The sequence below is a fragment of the Homalodisca vitripennis genome, chromosome 6 (genome assembly GCF_021130785.1).
Source record: "Homalodisca vitripennis isolate AUS2020 chromosome 6, UT_GWSS_2.1, whole genome shotgun sequence".
In the NCBI taxonomy this organism is placed as follows: domain Eukaryota; kingdom Metazoa; phylum Arthropoda; class Insecta; order Hemiptera; family Cicadellidae; genus Homalodisca; species Homalodisca vitripennis.
Window position 1 is genome coordinate 126,290,096 of NC_060212.1, and position 16,785 is coordinate 126,306,880.

At 36.0% G+C, this 16,785-nt stretch overlaps 1 protein-coding gene across 1 annotated transcript in view; it reads left to right on the forward strand.

Annotated features, from left to right (window-relative positions):
* Positions 1-16,785, forward strand: part of LOC124365555 (adenylate kinase isoenzyme 5) — a 95,139-nt gene that overhangs the window by 30,529 nt on the left and 47,825 nt on the right. The window contains exon 4 of the mRNA XM_046821546.1: positions 7,704-7,725. Coding sequence (XP_046677502.1) covers positions 7,704-7,725 — 22 coding nt within the window. The remainder of the gene's footprint in view (positions 1-7,703; positions 7,726-16,785) is intronic.

The following is a 16,785-nucleotide window of genomic DNA, read 5'->3' on the forward strand; positions in this document are numbered from 1 at the left end:
TTACACCAAAAACGTCTGGGTAACCCATATAGATGTCCAGGCATGTTATGTGACTAACCACAAATTTCGAGATATTGGGGTGTAAGGGGGCATTGATAGATCTACCATTGTACAGCGGTATATGATCAAGAAAAATGTTGATGCACGAATATAAATGCAGCTTCTTCAAACGCCATGCTTGTTTAAACATAAGGGGCATGGGCATTTTAAACACAATTTTAGTAAATGTTTTAATATTTTAAAATTATTATAAAATCTCTATACATTAAACTGTTTCAAAACCTATACGATTATGATTTTCAAGTATACAAATATTCAAATGCACACACACACACACACACACACACACACACACACACACACACACACACACACACACACACACACACACACACACACACACACACACACACACACACACACACACACACACACAATATATATATATATGTATATATATGATATATACAATATATATATATATTTTATTTTATATTATATTTTATTATTTTATTTAAACCTCGACCTCAATCTGTATAGTCTCAATTTAAATGTATCTATCTCTCGTTTTATCTATATCGTTGAGGTTTTAAATAAAACTCGCTTTACTTGTACAATGCATGGCTTGTAGGGAGCTTTTGATGTTTTTAGTGCTTTGTCTTTGGATATTGTAGCGTGAAATCCGTACTAGAAACATACGAGTCTACTTAAGTCTCTACCAACTAAAAGACCAGACAGGGTAGCGTAGCATTGAACACCTCCGTATAACACTAATCTCGTAAAATAGCTTGACATGAGCTGAACCTTTGCAGTATATTTTTGTGCGTCGTCTAGTCATATGATAGTATAGTATAGTCACAGAATAAAGTCACCATCTTTGACAGTGTGCAACAACGAGATGATCTAAATCATATTTTTGTTATATATGTGCAATAATATCAGACACATGAACAACACCAATGTATTAGACATATAAATTTCTCATTATTATTACATAGAACATTTTACACAGCAATACACATTCTATTTTACATGAAAGCACTCTAAGAGAAATTCCACGCAAAAAAGCTTTCACCAAGGATGCTAAGAGAGCGAAATTTGTGGTTTCCATTACTTTAGAACTATGGAGTTCTCTAGATTAAATTTTCCAACAAAGTTCTTTGTAAGTAACTGTTAAGATTTAAGCGTGTTTAAGGGTTTGTTGGTTGCCCCCCGGATACTCCCTTTGAAATGGTTACTCCTCGGTTATTTTCAGTATCTTTGTTGCGTTGGTTAACGCTGATATAAGTATTATTTGCTTTTAAATTACATATATAATTGTGTAAAATTAAAAAAAATACTTTTGAAACATTTCAATTTGTTATTCTTTATCATTTTACTATGCTCTATTGTAGTCTCCTCTAAAACTAGTGCGTGAGAAAACGCATTTAATTCCAATCGAAAAGTTCTTTACTTTTGTTACGGAAAGCAGCGAATAAATGAGTATTGTTATACTATACTGTAAATATTTAGTTTGGCTCTTACCTCACGTGTTATAAATCATATATTAAATCATTGTCACAGAAAAAATAAGTTAAATAAAAACTGACAGCTAAACTAAATGTAATTCTAATATAAATGTATATACATCTGAGAGGAAGCAATTGTATCATGTCAGGACAATCTGACAGGATTTTGACGTTGACTGTTAGTAAAGGATGTCAGCCAACGGCGGATGAGCTGACTTGTGAACATGAGACATTGACATCTCTTACCACGTTAAAAGTACACTCAGACTTAATGTAACCCAACATAGTAGTTTATACTATATTTACATGTTGTATCTCGTGGATTATTTAACACGAATGTAGAAACTTAGTTACCAATATAGTGTATTCCAAAATAACATTTATTGAATGGTTTTCGGAGTATACGAAATTTTTAAATTTATTAATATCATGTAACTTCTAGTGCAACTTTTAAAATAAAAAAATATTGGTTTTAGTAAATGGCTAAATAAAAAATATGTTTTTTTTGTGAGACAGTAATATAATATTACTGAAACCTTATGATTTATACCAGTACATTTAATTGTACGTGTTTTCTCTACATAATATAGTTTATATTAAAGTATACTTAATGATTTACAAAGTACTTTAATGATGTAGTATAATATAAGACAACACAATCTACTACAAAGCGTTAATTAAAATTATTGCACTTGGAAAGCAACAGTTTCTCGTTGAAAGTGGAGGTACACTTAGCTGTGCCCTCAGCTGGAGACAGTGTTAATCCTTGTTAGACCCATTTCCTTCCCCTGCCACAACCACAGCACCAAGGGAATCTTCAACAAAATCTTCCTGGAAGAGATTTTAAACTAAAACTGTAATTCCTGGAGCTAAAATTATTTGCCTTTATTTTTTACGTCAAAAGGAATTAATATCTTTTGGAACATTTTCTTCATAACTTTAACTATTTTTATTTCACATTCTATATGTATCATCATTGTGTTATTAAACCGAAATATTTAAAAATATTTAGTAGATAAAATTATTTACCCTGTATCAGTTTGTCCTTGGCTGGTTTACAGAGACCTAACAGCTAATATTATTACACCATTAGATGATTCTTATTCATTTTTTTTTTTCGTTTACTATAGCCTTTTTAGGTATTTATATTTAGATACTTAATTCGTATGTTGCATATGTAATATATTTATGTATACAATTTCCTCTGATAAATTAAAATTTTAAAACATATGCCTAACTGAATATACAAAATATGTTTAAATGAGTACCTTCTAATATACACCGCCTGTGCGGTATGTAACATATAACTGTAGAAAATCCGTCTTTAACATTTTTCTATTACTCATTTACTCAAATTAGACCTCACATTAGGCAAGACTATAATTGCGAACTCTGTAAAATGTTTCATAAGGGCCATACTGGGACTGGGACTTTTTGAAGAACATATACAAATATAAACTATTCATGTATGTATTGTACATAAATTTATAGGATTATTTAACACATGTATTAAAACGGAAAACTTTAGCGCAAAGAAAATTATTATTTATTATCTTTAACCGTATTTACATGGTGTATTAGAACTATTTAAAAGAAGCCATAAGAGTTTGTGACGTGTACTTTTCTGTTTTACCTGAGCAATTGTTATGTAGAGAACTGATCACTCTACATAACTAAATTTTTTTAAATCATCCAAATGAAGAAGCGTGCATTCATTGTTGCTGCAATAACAGAACGGTCACTGATTAGACGCCAATCAGCTGTTCAAATAAAGGAGTTAGGCTAAGGTGAGCCATTACCATGCCATTGATATTTTGTCGCTTGCGTATGTCAGTTATTAAAATTTCAGTATAATAATTTTGTCTTTACAGAATTAAATATCTACGGTAAACTAAGCCTTGGGCCTCGTAGTAAGATTGTCAAGTCCTGTCGATAAACGTATAGGAAATTAATACGTTATCTGTAATAAATTAATACTAATCTAGTCTTTTAATAGTTCACGGAGATAAATAGTTGTAAATACGTGTTCATAGTGTCAAATACTGTATACCACAAATTGTTTCTGTAAATTGTACATAATTAGGCCGAGATATTATCTCGTAACAATTGCATCGTCTCTCATAAATTTCCTTACTAAACTTGTTAACTGTTCTATAAATAATTGAATCGGTACCTTTATGTCCTAATGTTTGTATATTATTTTAGATTTACTCAGAATAATGTAAAGGCAGTTGTCATGAAATTTATACCTACCATTGCCGTGAAAGTGCATACATTAATGCATTATGTTAATACCTCAATACACTTTACTATAATTATTGTAATTAATTAGTTTAAGTAAGAACAAACGTAATTAATTTTTCTGTGTCAGAATTAATTATGCTTTGTGTTTAAGACCAAAATTGTATATCATTGTAATTTGGCAGATTCTGCGCTTTTTTAATGTACTTATGTTTATACATTAAACGTTTCTTTACATTTTTACTGGCCGCTGTAAGCTAAATACGAGTATGTTAGACACACCAACAATAGTGACAGATGTTGCTGTTTTAGTCAGCTGGTTTCTTTTCAGTTAAGTTTGAGATTGTTTTCATGATTGATGATAAGTAGTGTTTACTGATTTCAATGAGCGGCAGAAAATGAATAAAAACTGACTTTATGAAATTAAAAGTTTCAATATTGGATTGTACGGACGATACAATCGACGGCTCGTGTGTGTGTTTTTGGGTCCGCCCAGTTTGGTGAGTAGACTTTACACTATACTTATACCATCGTGCTCCCCTGGGAGGTCGGACTAACTCCGTCAAATGTCATAGTGAAGCCTCTACCTATCAGACTAGGCCTGAATAACTGCATCAGGGTGGATCCAGTTTCGAACTTTGACAAATGGGACTCAACTTTAATTTAATGTCTAGCCATTATGTATTCATGTGAATTATTGTTTTGTAATTTTGTAGTTCAGGAATATGGTCATCATGATTTTGGCCACTGTAATTTTTGTATTAGTAATCGGAGCGCTCCTACCGTAATAATTTTTCGTATTTTTATTTCAATTGGCCAACGAGTTAAGTTTAAGTTAAGTTAAATATATATTTGTTTATTTAGTTTAAGACCTTAGCACTGTGAGAGAAATAGGCAATACAGAATGAAATATGTGAAATATTGGTTTTAATTTCTAATTGCCTGATATTTAATTAGAGACCTTGCAACTTACTATTAAGAAAATTAATCAACCGAAATCTGTGGCTAATTTAAGTACCTAAGGCTTAGTGTCGTAAACCTAATAGTTCTTGCGTGCATGGTAGTGGTCTCGATTGAGCATACCTGAGGGCAGGAAACTGTTCCTTGTTGGAGACCTGCGACTATCACACCCCATCAACAAGGTGGCGCCCTTATTACCGAGCAAACCGTAACCATCTGGGTATCCGTCAATCTTAGTAGTCCTCTGTCACTGCGCAAGAACTTGGTTGTCCTGGCGCTCTACCAATACTCACGCCCTTCTCCACTGAGCGAGGCCGACAATATTGCTAACCCCGCGAGGAGGGGTGGCAAACTGGCGCCCAACGCGGGGCCACTTGTGTTAGCACCTGACTTTCACAGAATATAAAATTGTACTGAACTTGTAGTGTAAATATTTTTTGAAAGATAGTATTTAGTATTTTTGTTGTTTGTTAGTATTGGGAAAACACTGGTAATGTCTTGTTAATGGTTATGTGTTAAATTTTGCTAGTGTTCATGATCTTAAGTTAAATATTGGAAAATACCTCTTTGCGAAAACATAAAATAAATAATTTTGTTTTGGATTTGAACTTTCCCCGGTATGACAAACTGAGGATGATGTGAACTTTACATAATCGTTGGTTGCATTCTAGTGTTGTTATTTGGTTGGAAAGAACTGCATATTTAGGATTGGCTAAACTTAGTGCGAGGTGATATTTCCATGTGGGCTGTATGAATTATTCTGGTTATCTGTTGAATTTTTAGTATCCTACCTCACGATGAATGCGTATCATCTTCGTAAGGACTGAGGTTATCTACGAACTTAAAATTAGGAAATGTTGATACCGATGGCAACGCTAATGAACTGAGGAAGCGTCTGACTCAATGTTTTTTTCGGCTGATACCCAGGTTGATGAAAACCGTTGTAAACTCTTTGGATGCCGATGCGGAATTGGAGAATGCGAATGGATGGATGTACCAGGACTTGTCTTCGCTAGTGAGTGATTACGAAGGCACGGATAATGACACGAGTTTCCTTCGTATTGTGGCTCGTCTTTGGCATCTATATCTCCGAGCGGAGAGAAATTCCGATTGGGGCATCTTCTGATAGTGAGCAAGCGGAAAAAGTAAGGAAACGTTGCTGAGTAGAAGTAAGGAGCTATTGGATTCTTTTTAGAGGGACTTCTGATTCGAAGAACCAACCGGATCCCAGGACATCGGCAGGTGGTTTTTCAACAGCTTCAACGACCAGAGGATGGAGCGCAAGAAACTAATTTTGAACTGCCCAAAACTTTAGAGTTGGCATTTAAACCAAATAAAACCACTGAAGACGACGAGAACCTGGCGACAGAAAGGAAAACTTCTAGAGGAATGGCGGAATTAGGGAAGAGAGAAAACTACAAGAAAAAGAAGAAAACAGGAGGCAAGATGGAAACAAGAAGAAGGACGACTGCACGAAGCCCGAAGACAGCAAGAAGAGAAATGGAAGTTAGAAGAACTGCGACTTCGAGGACCTCAGCAGAGAACAGAAGAAAGAATCCCGCACGAGGAATTGAGAGGTCAAGAAAGAAGAGGACCTCCAGAGGACGAACTACCTTCCCAGATTTTCACTAACTCAAAACGACACAAGCGCTAGTTCCCGGCCCAGATATGTCCCAGTCTACAAGTGGGGGCTAAAGTTTGACAATTCCGGACCAAGTATCGCTGCATTTCTTGAGAGAGTAGAAGAACTTCGTCGGGCAAGAGGAGTCACACATCAAGAGCTATATGAGTCTGCGGTTGATTTATTTTGCCGGATCAGCGCTTGTCCTGGTACCGTGCTGCGTCTATTCGGATTCAGTCATGGCATCAGTTGACGAGGGAGCTCAAAGAAGTCTTTCAGCCTGCGGATTATGACATAAAGACTTCATCAGGAAATCTTTAACCGGCTGCAGGGAGATAATGAGCCGATAGAACTGTATATAGCCGCTATGGAGGGTTTATATGGAAGATTAGCAGTAGCTGTTCCTGAACCTACTCGCTTAGCACATATCTATAATAACCTGCACCCTCAGCTGCAAGATCGATTGGCACTTTGCAGCATTCAAACTCTTGAACAGTTGAGATCCATGGGACGTAGAGCCGAAGCGGGCCCGACTAAGTATGGTTAGAATAAGGCCCCGCAACTACAAGGGAAAATAGCCTTGAACCGGACCTTGCTTATCACGATCAGAACCACCCACGAAAACCTTTATCCGGACGTGTGGCCAGCGTACAGTCTGCAAATTCAGACCGCCAGGACCCTGTCTGCTGGAATTGTGGAGATAAGGGCCACCCGCTTCAGGTTTTGTAGTAAACCAAAACGAAGGTTTTTGTTTTGGTTGTGGAAAGGAGGACGTATTTAAACGAGACTGTGTAAAATGCTGCTCAAAAAAAACGGGCAAGGCAAGGGGTCAGAAAGGAAGTAGGTGGTTCTGGCTCCTTGGATACTGAGACCATCCCGGCCATAAACTATGTCATTCATAGCCAACAAGAAGACCATAGGCCCTTATTTGAAAGTGAGGGTGTTTGGCCGTGAAGTTACCGCCCTCTTAGACTCGGGAGCTTCCCAAACGTTTTTAGGTGGACATGGAATGTGGATTTTGAATCAGTTTTCCCGCTCGCTTTCAGAGTGCCAGTGGGCGTTTTTTGTAGAAACAGCCGACTCAACACGCCATGAGGTCCAGGGCTTTGTCAATCTAACCCATAACTTTACAGGGCCGTACTAAAAAGTCTAAAGGTTTGCGTTTGTACCCATCACTGCAGCATACCTTAATCCTAGGCATCGACTTCTGGGAAATAATGCACATTGTTGCGGATATGCGCAATCGGAAGTGGGACTTTGCAACGAAGAGTGTGGATTTATTTTGTGGTTATGTTGAGGGAATCACATCGGAAGACAATCTAACTCTAGCAGAGAGAAAACGGCTACAAGATCTTCTCGAGGAGCATTTCGAGGATGAGCCATCAACATTGGGTAGTAACAGACCGTGTGAAGCACGTCATCGACACTGGGGGTGTGCCACCAATCAAATGTATCCCCTGCTCGTCAAAAACTCATCAATGAGGAGCTAGACCGCAAGTTGCAGTTAGGAGTTGTAGAGCCTTCACAAAGCGCCTGGTCCTCGCCAATTATGTTACTGGATAAACCTGATGGCAGTAAAAGGTTTGTTGTGGACTTCAGGGCGGTGAATGCAGTGAGCCGAAAGGACGCCTACCCTCTACCACAGGTGAACCGCTGTCCTGGATAGATTGAGAGATGCTCGATTCTTATCTAGCCTGGACATTAAGAGCGCCTATTGGCAAATTGAAACTAGACGAGGCAAGTAAGGAGAAGACCGCGTTTGCAATACCGGGTCGTGGCTTATACCAGTTCGTCACGATGCCCTTTGGTCTGTGCGGAGCTCCCGCAACATGGCAGCGCTTCGTTGACACAGTCTTGGGACCAGAGCTGGAGCGAATGTCTTCGTCTATCTAGACGACATTATAGTTGTGACATCTACATTTGAGTCCCATCTGAAAACCTTGAAAGAGATATTTAGAAGAGTTCGTGAAGCAAAGCTCACCCTCAATAGAGAAAAGTGCAAGTTTTGCAGGAGAGAACTGAAGTACCTGGGCTACATTGTCAGTGGGGAGGGTATTGCGAGTCGACCCTGAAAAAGTAAAGGCGATTGTGGATATCCCAATCCCCGGAACCAAAAGGAGGTTCGTCAATTTACTGGAATGGCCTCGTGGTACAGACGCTTCATTCCCAACTTCGCGGTCCACGTATGACTCCTTTGACTTCCTTACTGAAACGGAGAATCAGTTCGAATGGACTCCAGAAGCCGAGATGGCCTTCCAGGACGTAAAATCCTGCCCTGATTAGCGCTCCAATATTATCCTGTCCAGACTTTTCGAAGCCTTTCACAATCTCCTGTGACGCCTCAGGCGTGGGGGATCGGCGCTGTTCTTAGCCAAGACAGTGAGCAAGGAGAAAGTGTTGTTGCCTATCCAGCCGCACATTAACTCGGCAATGAGCAGAACTTCTCGGCCACTGAAAGGGAGTGCCTTGCGGTGATCTTTGCTGTGGAGAAATTCCGGCCTTACGTGGAAGGAACCAGGTTCACGGTCGTGACAGACCACTATAGTTTGCTTTGGCTAAGTAACTTGAAGGACCCGACAGGACGTCTGGCTCGTTGGGCTTTGCGATTGCAGCCCTATGATTTTCACCTAGTACACCGTAAGGGGCAAGAGAACGTTGTGCCAGATCTTCTCTCTCGGACCACTCCACCGATCTCGACTGAACCCTCTCATCCAGACGTGATGCATTGTGACTTGATTGAGATACCAGCTACAATACAGGACCAGTGGTACAAAGGAATGTTGGAAAAGGTTAAAATGGGCCCTCAAAAATATTGTCAGTGGCGAACTCAGGAGGAGAATGTGGAAGAATGTGAGCAACCCTGGAACCCTCGCTTCACCAGGATAACTGGAGATTGGTACTCCCCAAAAGATCTCAGATCCCAGGCCTTGTTCGAATGCCACGATACTCCAACTGCTGGACATCAAGGTGTGTCAAAGACCTATAAACGTATCCAACAGCTGTACTATTGGCCAAAAATGCGGAAGGATGTTGTAGCCACTTATGTTTCAAAATGTGCTGTATGTCAAACGGACTAAAGTACGACCAACAACTCCCTGCGGGCGTTTATGGGCAGCAGACGTGCAGTTGATTTCTCCATGGCAGATGATCGCTGCAGACCTGATTGGCCCTCTGCCACGATCAGTAAGAGGCTTTAAGTACCTGTTGGTTATTACTGACACGTTTACTAAGTACTCAGTCCTACGACCTCTCCGAGCTGCTACGGCAAGGCTCGTGTCTCAACACCTGGAAGAGGACATCTTTATGGTTTACGGAGTACGACGGTACTTCATATGTGATAACGGGTCTGAGTTCATCGGGGAAAACCAGTGAAGGACCTTGCCAAACAGTACAATGTCAAGATACTACTGAACGCAAGTCGACACCCACAGGGCGAACCCGGCAGAGAGGGTTAATCGGGATATCGTTGCTATGTTGCGAGCTTATGTAACAGACAACCACCGGGGAATGGGACAAATTCATTCCAAAAATAGGTTTTGCACTCCGCACCGCGCATCATGAGGTGACACAGCATTCACCCGCGTTTTTGAACTTTGGGCGAGAACTCGCTACGGTCGGGAGACGGATATGAAGTTCTTAACGATGGTTCGGGGTGTACCCTCTACTGAGGATTGTAGTCCCTTTAGTGAGAAACTACGAGAGCTTAAGGACATATTCCAAGAGGTTTCAGAGAGACTGAAAACAGCCCATGAAAAAAATGCTAAACGCTATAACCTGCGCAGACGAACCTGTGACTTATAGAGTGGGAGACGTCGTCTTGAAAAGAAACTTTGTACAGTCTGATGCTACTAACTACTTTGCAGCCAAACTAGCACCACGCTATGTTGGACCCTATAGTTGAACAGGTATCTCCTCTGATCTATAAGCTGGCGGACATGGACGGCAAGAAGATAGGCCAGTGGCATGTGTCGGACTTTAAGAAATTTCGGCAGTGAAGAAAATTTGGGAAATTTTCTGCCGGATGGGGGGTGTTTTGTGACGTGTACTTTTCTGTTTTACCTGAGCAATTGTTATGTAGAACTGATCACTCTACATAACTAAATTTTACATCCAAATGAAGAAGCGCGCATTCATTGTTGCTGCAATAACAGAACGGTCACTGATTAGACGCCAATCAGCTGTTCAAATAAAAGGAGTTAGGCTAAGGTGAGCCATTACCATGCCATTGATATTTTGTCGCTTGCGTATGTCAGTTATTAAAAATTTCAGTATAATAATTTTGTCTTTACAGAATTAAATATCTACGGTAAACTAAGCCTTGGGCCTCGTAGTAAGATTGTCAAGTCCTGTCGATAAACGTAGGAAATTAATACGTTATCTGTAATAAATTAATACTAATCTAGTCTTTAATTAGTTCACGGAGATAAATAGTTGTAAATACGTGTTCATAGTGTCAAATACTGTAACCACAAATTGTTTCTGTAAATTGTACATAATTAGGCCGAGATATTATCTCGTAACAATTGCATCGTCTCTCATAAATTTCCTTACTAAACTTGTTAACTGTTCTATAAATAATTGAATCGGTACCTTTATGTCCTAATGTTTGTATATTATTTAGATTTACTCAGAATAATGTAAAGGCAGTTGTCATGAAATTTATACCTACCATTGCCGTGAAAGTGCATACATTAATGCATTATGTTAATACCTCAATACACTTTACTATTAATTATTGTAATTAATTAGTTTAAGTAAGAACAAACGTAATTAATTTTTCCGTGTCAGAATAATTATGCTTTGTGTTTAAGACCAATATTGTATATCATTGTAATTGGCAGATTCTGCGCTTTTTTAATGTACTTATGTTTATACATTAAACGTTTCTTTACATTTTACTGGCCGCTGTAAGCTAAATACGAGTATGTTAGACACACCAACAATAGTGACAGATGTTGCTGTTTTAGTCAGCTGGTTTTCTTTTCAGTTAAGTTTGAGATTGTTTTCATGATTGATGATAAGTAGTGTTTTACTGATTTCAATGAGCGGCAGAAAATGAAATAAAAACTGACTTTATGAAATTAAAGTTTCAATATTGGATTGTACGGACGATACAATCGACGGCTCGTGTGTGTGTTTTGGGTCCGCCCAGTTGGTGAGTAGACTTTACACTACTTATTCCATCGTGCTCACCCTGGGAGGTCGGACTAACTCCGTCAATGTCATAGTGGAGCCTCTACCTATCGGACTAGGCCTGAATAACTGCATCAGGGTGGATCCAGTTTCGAACTTTGACAAATGGGGACTCAACTTTAATTTTAATGTCTAGCCATTATGTATTCATGTGAATTATTGTTTTGTAATTTTGTAGTTCAGGAATATGGTCATCATGATTTTGGCCACTGTAATTTTGTATTAGTAATCGGAGCGCTCCTACCGTAATAATTTTTCGTATTTTTATTTCAATTGGGCCAACGAGTTAAGTTTAAGTTAAGTTAAATATATATTTGTTTATTTAGTTTAAGACCTTAGCACTGTGAGAGAAATAGGCAATACAGAATGAAATATGTGAAATATTGGTTTTAATTTCTAATTGCCTGATATTTAATTAGAGACCTTGCAACTTACTATTTAGAAAATAATCAAACCGAAATCTGTGGCTAATTTAAGTACCTAAGGCTTAGTGTCGTAAACCTAATAGTTCTTGCGTGCATGGTAGTGGTCTCGATTGAGCATACCTGAGGGCAGGAAACTGTTCCTTGTTGGAGACCTGCGACTATCACACCCCATCAACAAGGTTGGCGCCCTTATTACCGAGCAAAACCGTAACCATCTGGGTATCCGTCAATCTTAGTAGTCCTCTGTCACTGCGCAAGAACTTGGTTGTCCTGGCGCTCTACCAATACTCACGCCCTTCTCCACTGAGCGAGGCCGACAATATTGCTAACCCGCGAGGAGGGGTGGCCAAGTTTAGTATTTTATTTGCTTAAATGAATATGGAATAGCCCCAAATTGTATTCCTAAGCCTATTATTGAGCTATTATTTAAATGAAAGTTTGATAGGGGCACTTTTCACAACATATTCCAAATTTTAAAAAAATGCTTGTAGCTCAAGTTAAAAAAAAATATTACAGGAGATGTACGTCCGTAAGGGCTGCATGTAAAATGTGTACATTTCATATTCATTTTTCCCAGTGACTACTAAAGGAACAGAAATTGAATTTTTACCCTTTTTCCCAACAGTTGATTCACAAGCAGTTTTAGAAAATGTGGGAAAAAATAAAATTTTTATATTAAAAAAGAAAACTTTTATTAATTAAAATGTATAAAAAATATTTTTTTAATACTTGGGAATAAATAGTCATATGTCCTAATTAAAAAGTAAAAATTTTAAAGTGTTCATAGTATACTTTCTGAGATAAAGTAACTTATATATAACACGGTTTCTGGGAAAAGGCAAGATAAGAAAATATTTTATCACAATCAGGACCTGCCAAATTAATAAATTGTATAGTTATTTTTATGTGTCTACATAAAATAGGGTTTTATTTATAATTCTTGAGTTTTTATTCACTCCTTAGTCGCTGGTAAATCTGAATATTCTGTAATCTCCTCTCGCTGGCAATGTTTCGAAATTTACTCACACTGTTACAACAAAATTAAATATTAAATATTATCACACACCATATGTTCTAAGTTAAAAGGGGAGATGTACGCCCTATACCAGCTCATGTCAATTTTCAAATATTTATATGCCTTTTTCCCAAGAACTATAATACCTAACGAATTGAAATTTTTAGCACTTTTAAAACATACTATTATACACAAGCCCTGCCACTTTTAAATATTTCCAATCAATATTTTTGGCTTTAGAAATTTTTTAAGGATACTCAATATTTTTTTTCAATTATTTGTTTTTAAAAAAATTTTATTTTTTTTTTATTTTGACCTAGACTTATGAAAGTGGCAGGGCTTGTATGAATAGGTACTTTATATATACGATATAAATTTCATGAAGATTGGACAACTAGTTCCTGAGAAAAAGGAACATTTATGTCAAAAAAGTAAATTTTCGGTAATTCACAAAACACTTTTATGTATAAAAAAATATGATTGAAAAGTACCTTTTAAAACATTCCTGCTTCATAGTCTTGTTCCTTGGCCTTATCATCATCAATTAGTTTCTTCCTCACCATTCTTGCCCGTTTCCTAGCTTGCTTTGTCTCTTCTTCACCAGCTTTTTCGGCTTTCCTCACTCGGTCCTCATCAATCTGACGTAGGGTATAAACACAGTTTTGGCCTAGCTTTATACCTAGATCATTAAGCACTTTTATTCTGCCTTGACTTCCTTCATTAAAAGTAATAATACTGTCAAAAACACCAAATCTTAGTGTTTGCAGGCCTACAAAATTTAATTTAGGTATACGCGTCCACAACACAGAATTAAAACTTTTGTTTTGTTTGTAAAAAAATTGGTTACATTCTGTGTTTGACCATAGAGACATTTTTTAAGCATGTCTGGTGAAAATGATATTAAAATATTATTAAAATAATATTAAGTAATATTAAAAAGTGCAAGTTATGTATATTAAAATGCTCAAAACAATATCCTATCGTTCAGAACGTCTTCGATACGTCTGACCACGGATCCGTCCGTGCGCCCGACTAGCATGTTTATAATTTTTTTTTAGCATATAAATATAACCCAAATATATATGTATTATATATCACTGAACTCAGAAAAATCTATACTTTAAGATAAAAATATAAAAAATATTGATTTTTTTTACAATATAGGCGTACATCTCCCCAATTAGGGTTCCTAGATAGTCGATTTTGTAACCATAGTAATGAATTAAAAATAGTTTACAATATAAATTTTAGTGTGCAAATATTTTTGTAATAGGTCAGGTTTTGAAAAATCCTTGAATTTTGGCTTTATAATGTCACATACAGCTTGTAGTGAATTATTAAATTAATAAAATTTCCCTTCTATACAAATTTTTTGTACTTACACCACTGTACATCTCATAGCTCGTGTTTAGGTATGTCATCTGTTGACATTTTGTAATTTTTCCAGCAGTTTTTAATACATCACATAATTTCTTCCCTTTCACGTCCCGTCGTAACCTTCGAAGACAAATAATGGCTTCTGAACACCTGCGACACACTACAACTTTTCTATATGATTATTGCTTCCGTACTGTTGAGATTTAAACCTTGCTGGAAACACTTTACTGTTCTCATCTCTCATGCAATTCTTATATCGTACTTTCCAAATTGACTCAGATCGGGCAAATACTACTTTAGCACCCTCCACCTCCATTACCCCGCTAGATTCTTCATGTTTCTTTTATTCTACAAAAATCGGGCTCAGCCATACCTCTTACCTTTACTTTTACTATACAAGTGACGGTATTTACTTAGCACAAAATCTAATATTTGGCTCGCCAATTAAAAAAGAATATTTACTGTAATTATGATACATATAATTTATAACTTGCAAGCAAGATCTTGTCTTTCATAAGTTTCCTCTACTAGGCCTAAAATGCTTTCACTTTTGCACTGTTTAAAATATGCAGAATTCAAGAATACTTGTTTAATTATTTCCATACTTACAATTACATATATAAAACATATCATTGTAAAATTTTAAACTGGATATATATATATATATATATATATATATATATATATATATATATATATATATATATACACGTATGTAACCAATTTAAAATGTTACTTATCATGTTGGCTAACGTGCTTTGTTTAAATGCTTTATTGTCAGTTGCATAATATATTCTGCAATGTTATTGTGTTGTTTAGATAATGTTTTGAACTTTTAGGTGATTTTTTATTGACTTCATTGAGAATCGAAGTAAATAACGCTGTCTATATATATATATATATATATATATATATACAACAGGTCTATAAACTATTAACAGCAAGGCCATTGATGTCTTCGTATATTTTTATAGTCGTGCATAAACTTCAAACCTTCAAGTCTACATATAAATTTAATTAGCACACTTCAAATATTCATAATTTTATTTATAGTCGTACAATTACCCAGTTTTGCTATCTCCTACCGTTATCACATGACTGCCAAAAACTAAAATTACAGTACGTATGTCGGTCACGAAATAAAATATATTGTTTCAAATTAAATTTAATTAAAAAAAGTTTTAGAACATTTTAGCCTCATAACTCTGAATGTCTTATAAAAAGCTATAATATAAACATTTTGCGATTTTTGATGTTTTACTGCTATTTCAAGTGTAATCCTGGATTTGTTTTGTAGCGTATCTAAATTTTACATATGATTGAATTTATAAACTTTCCCGTTGTATTATATCTTTTGGAGTAGGTTGCAAATTATTAAATTGTATTTCGCTTAAAATAGTATGAATGTTTTCTTATTTTCCTTACAAACCATGTTTATTTAATTATGAAAACCTGTCTGTTTCAATAAATTGTATTTATAAAATTTCATATACGACCATAGGCCTACATTAAAAAAAATTAATTTTAATGTAATGTTATTCTTCATTTTTGTATTCTTGAAGTTTAGGCATATTTAATTTTTTTTTTAATTCCATGAACTATGTCCCTGCCACATTTATACTTTAATAATAACTCGATAATAAGTTTAAAAAAGTTTTTAATAAGTTCTATATTAATTTCGGTTTAAACTTAACACGTTAATAAATATTGAAGACCTAGTTTAAAACGTATGTAAACGTCTTTTATTGTACAAAATTTAAACATGTACGTAGATTTGCATATAAATGTTTTCGTTACCAAAATTTTAAGTGTAAATTGATGTAGCACACAAGCCATATTTACATCGCAATTCCCAAAAAGTGTTTTACACGCCCCTATTGGGCAATCTTTCGGTACTTTACAAAGTTCAATATAATTTCGGTAGATGGTGTAAGATCGAAATGTGAGAAAATGAGAAAGAACATAATTTAGTGTTAGTGCGATAACTTCACATATCGCTGGGTTGTTCTGCCCTACTCAGTATTTTATATACATATTATTATTAGAATAGAAATAGTTTCAGAAGAACCAATTTTATTCAAAAATATTTTTATTAAAGGTTGATGATATTTTGATGTTACTTATAATCCGTTGCTAAAATACAGACGTGCTAGTATGCTGGGTTGAATGAACGATAGGCAAGATTTCTTCGAGGTTTGACTAGCAAAATCGAAAAGGGTGAAATATACCTGACGTCAAATATTGAAGTCTTAGGTAATAGAGAGCCTTTTTCCAACGCTAGTGTTCCAGGTAAAAAACTAAGATACTGAAAAACTAAAGGGATGCCCAACTCATAAATAAATATAACTTAAGTAAGTAAGTAAATTACTAAATTTGTTTCAGAAATATAATGTCTTAAACATCAATAATTTAATAAATAATAAACTCTATATCTAACAATATGTA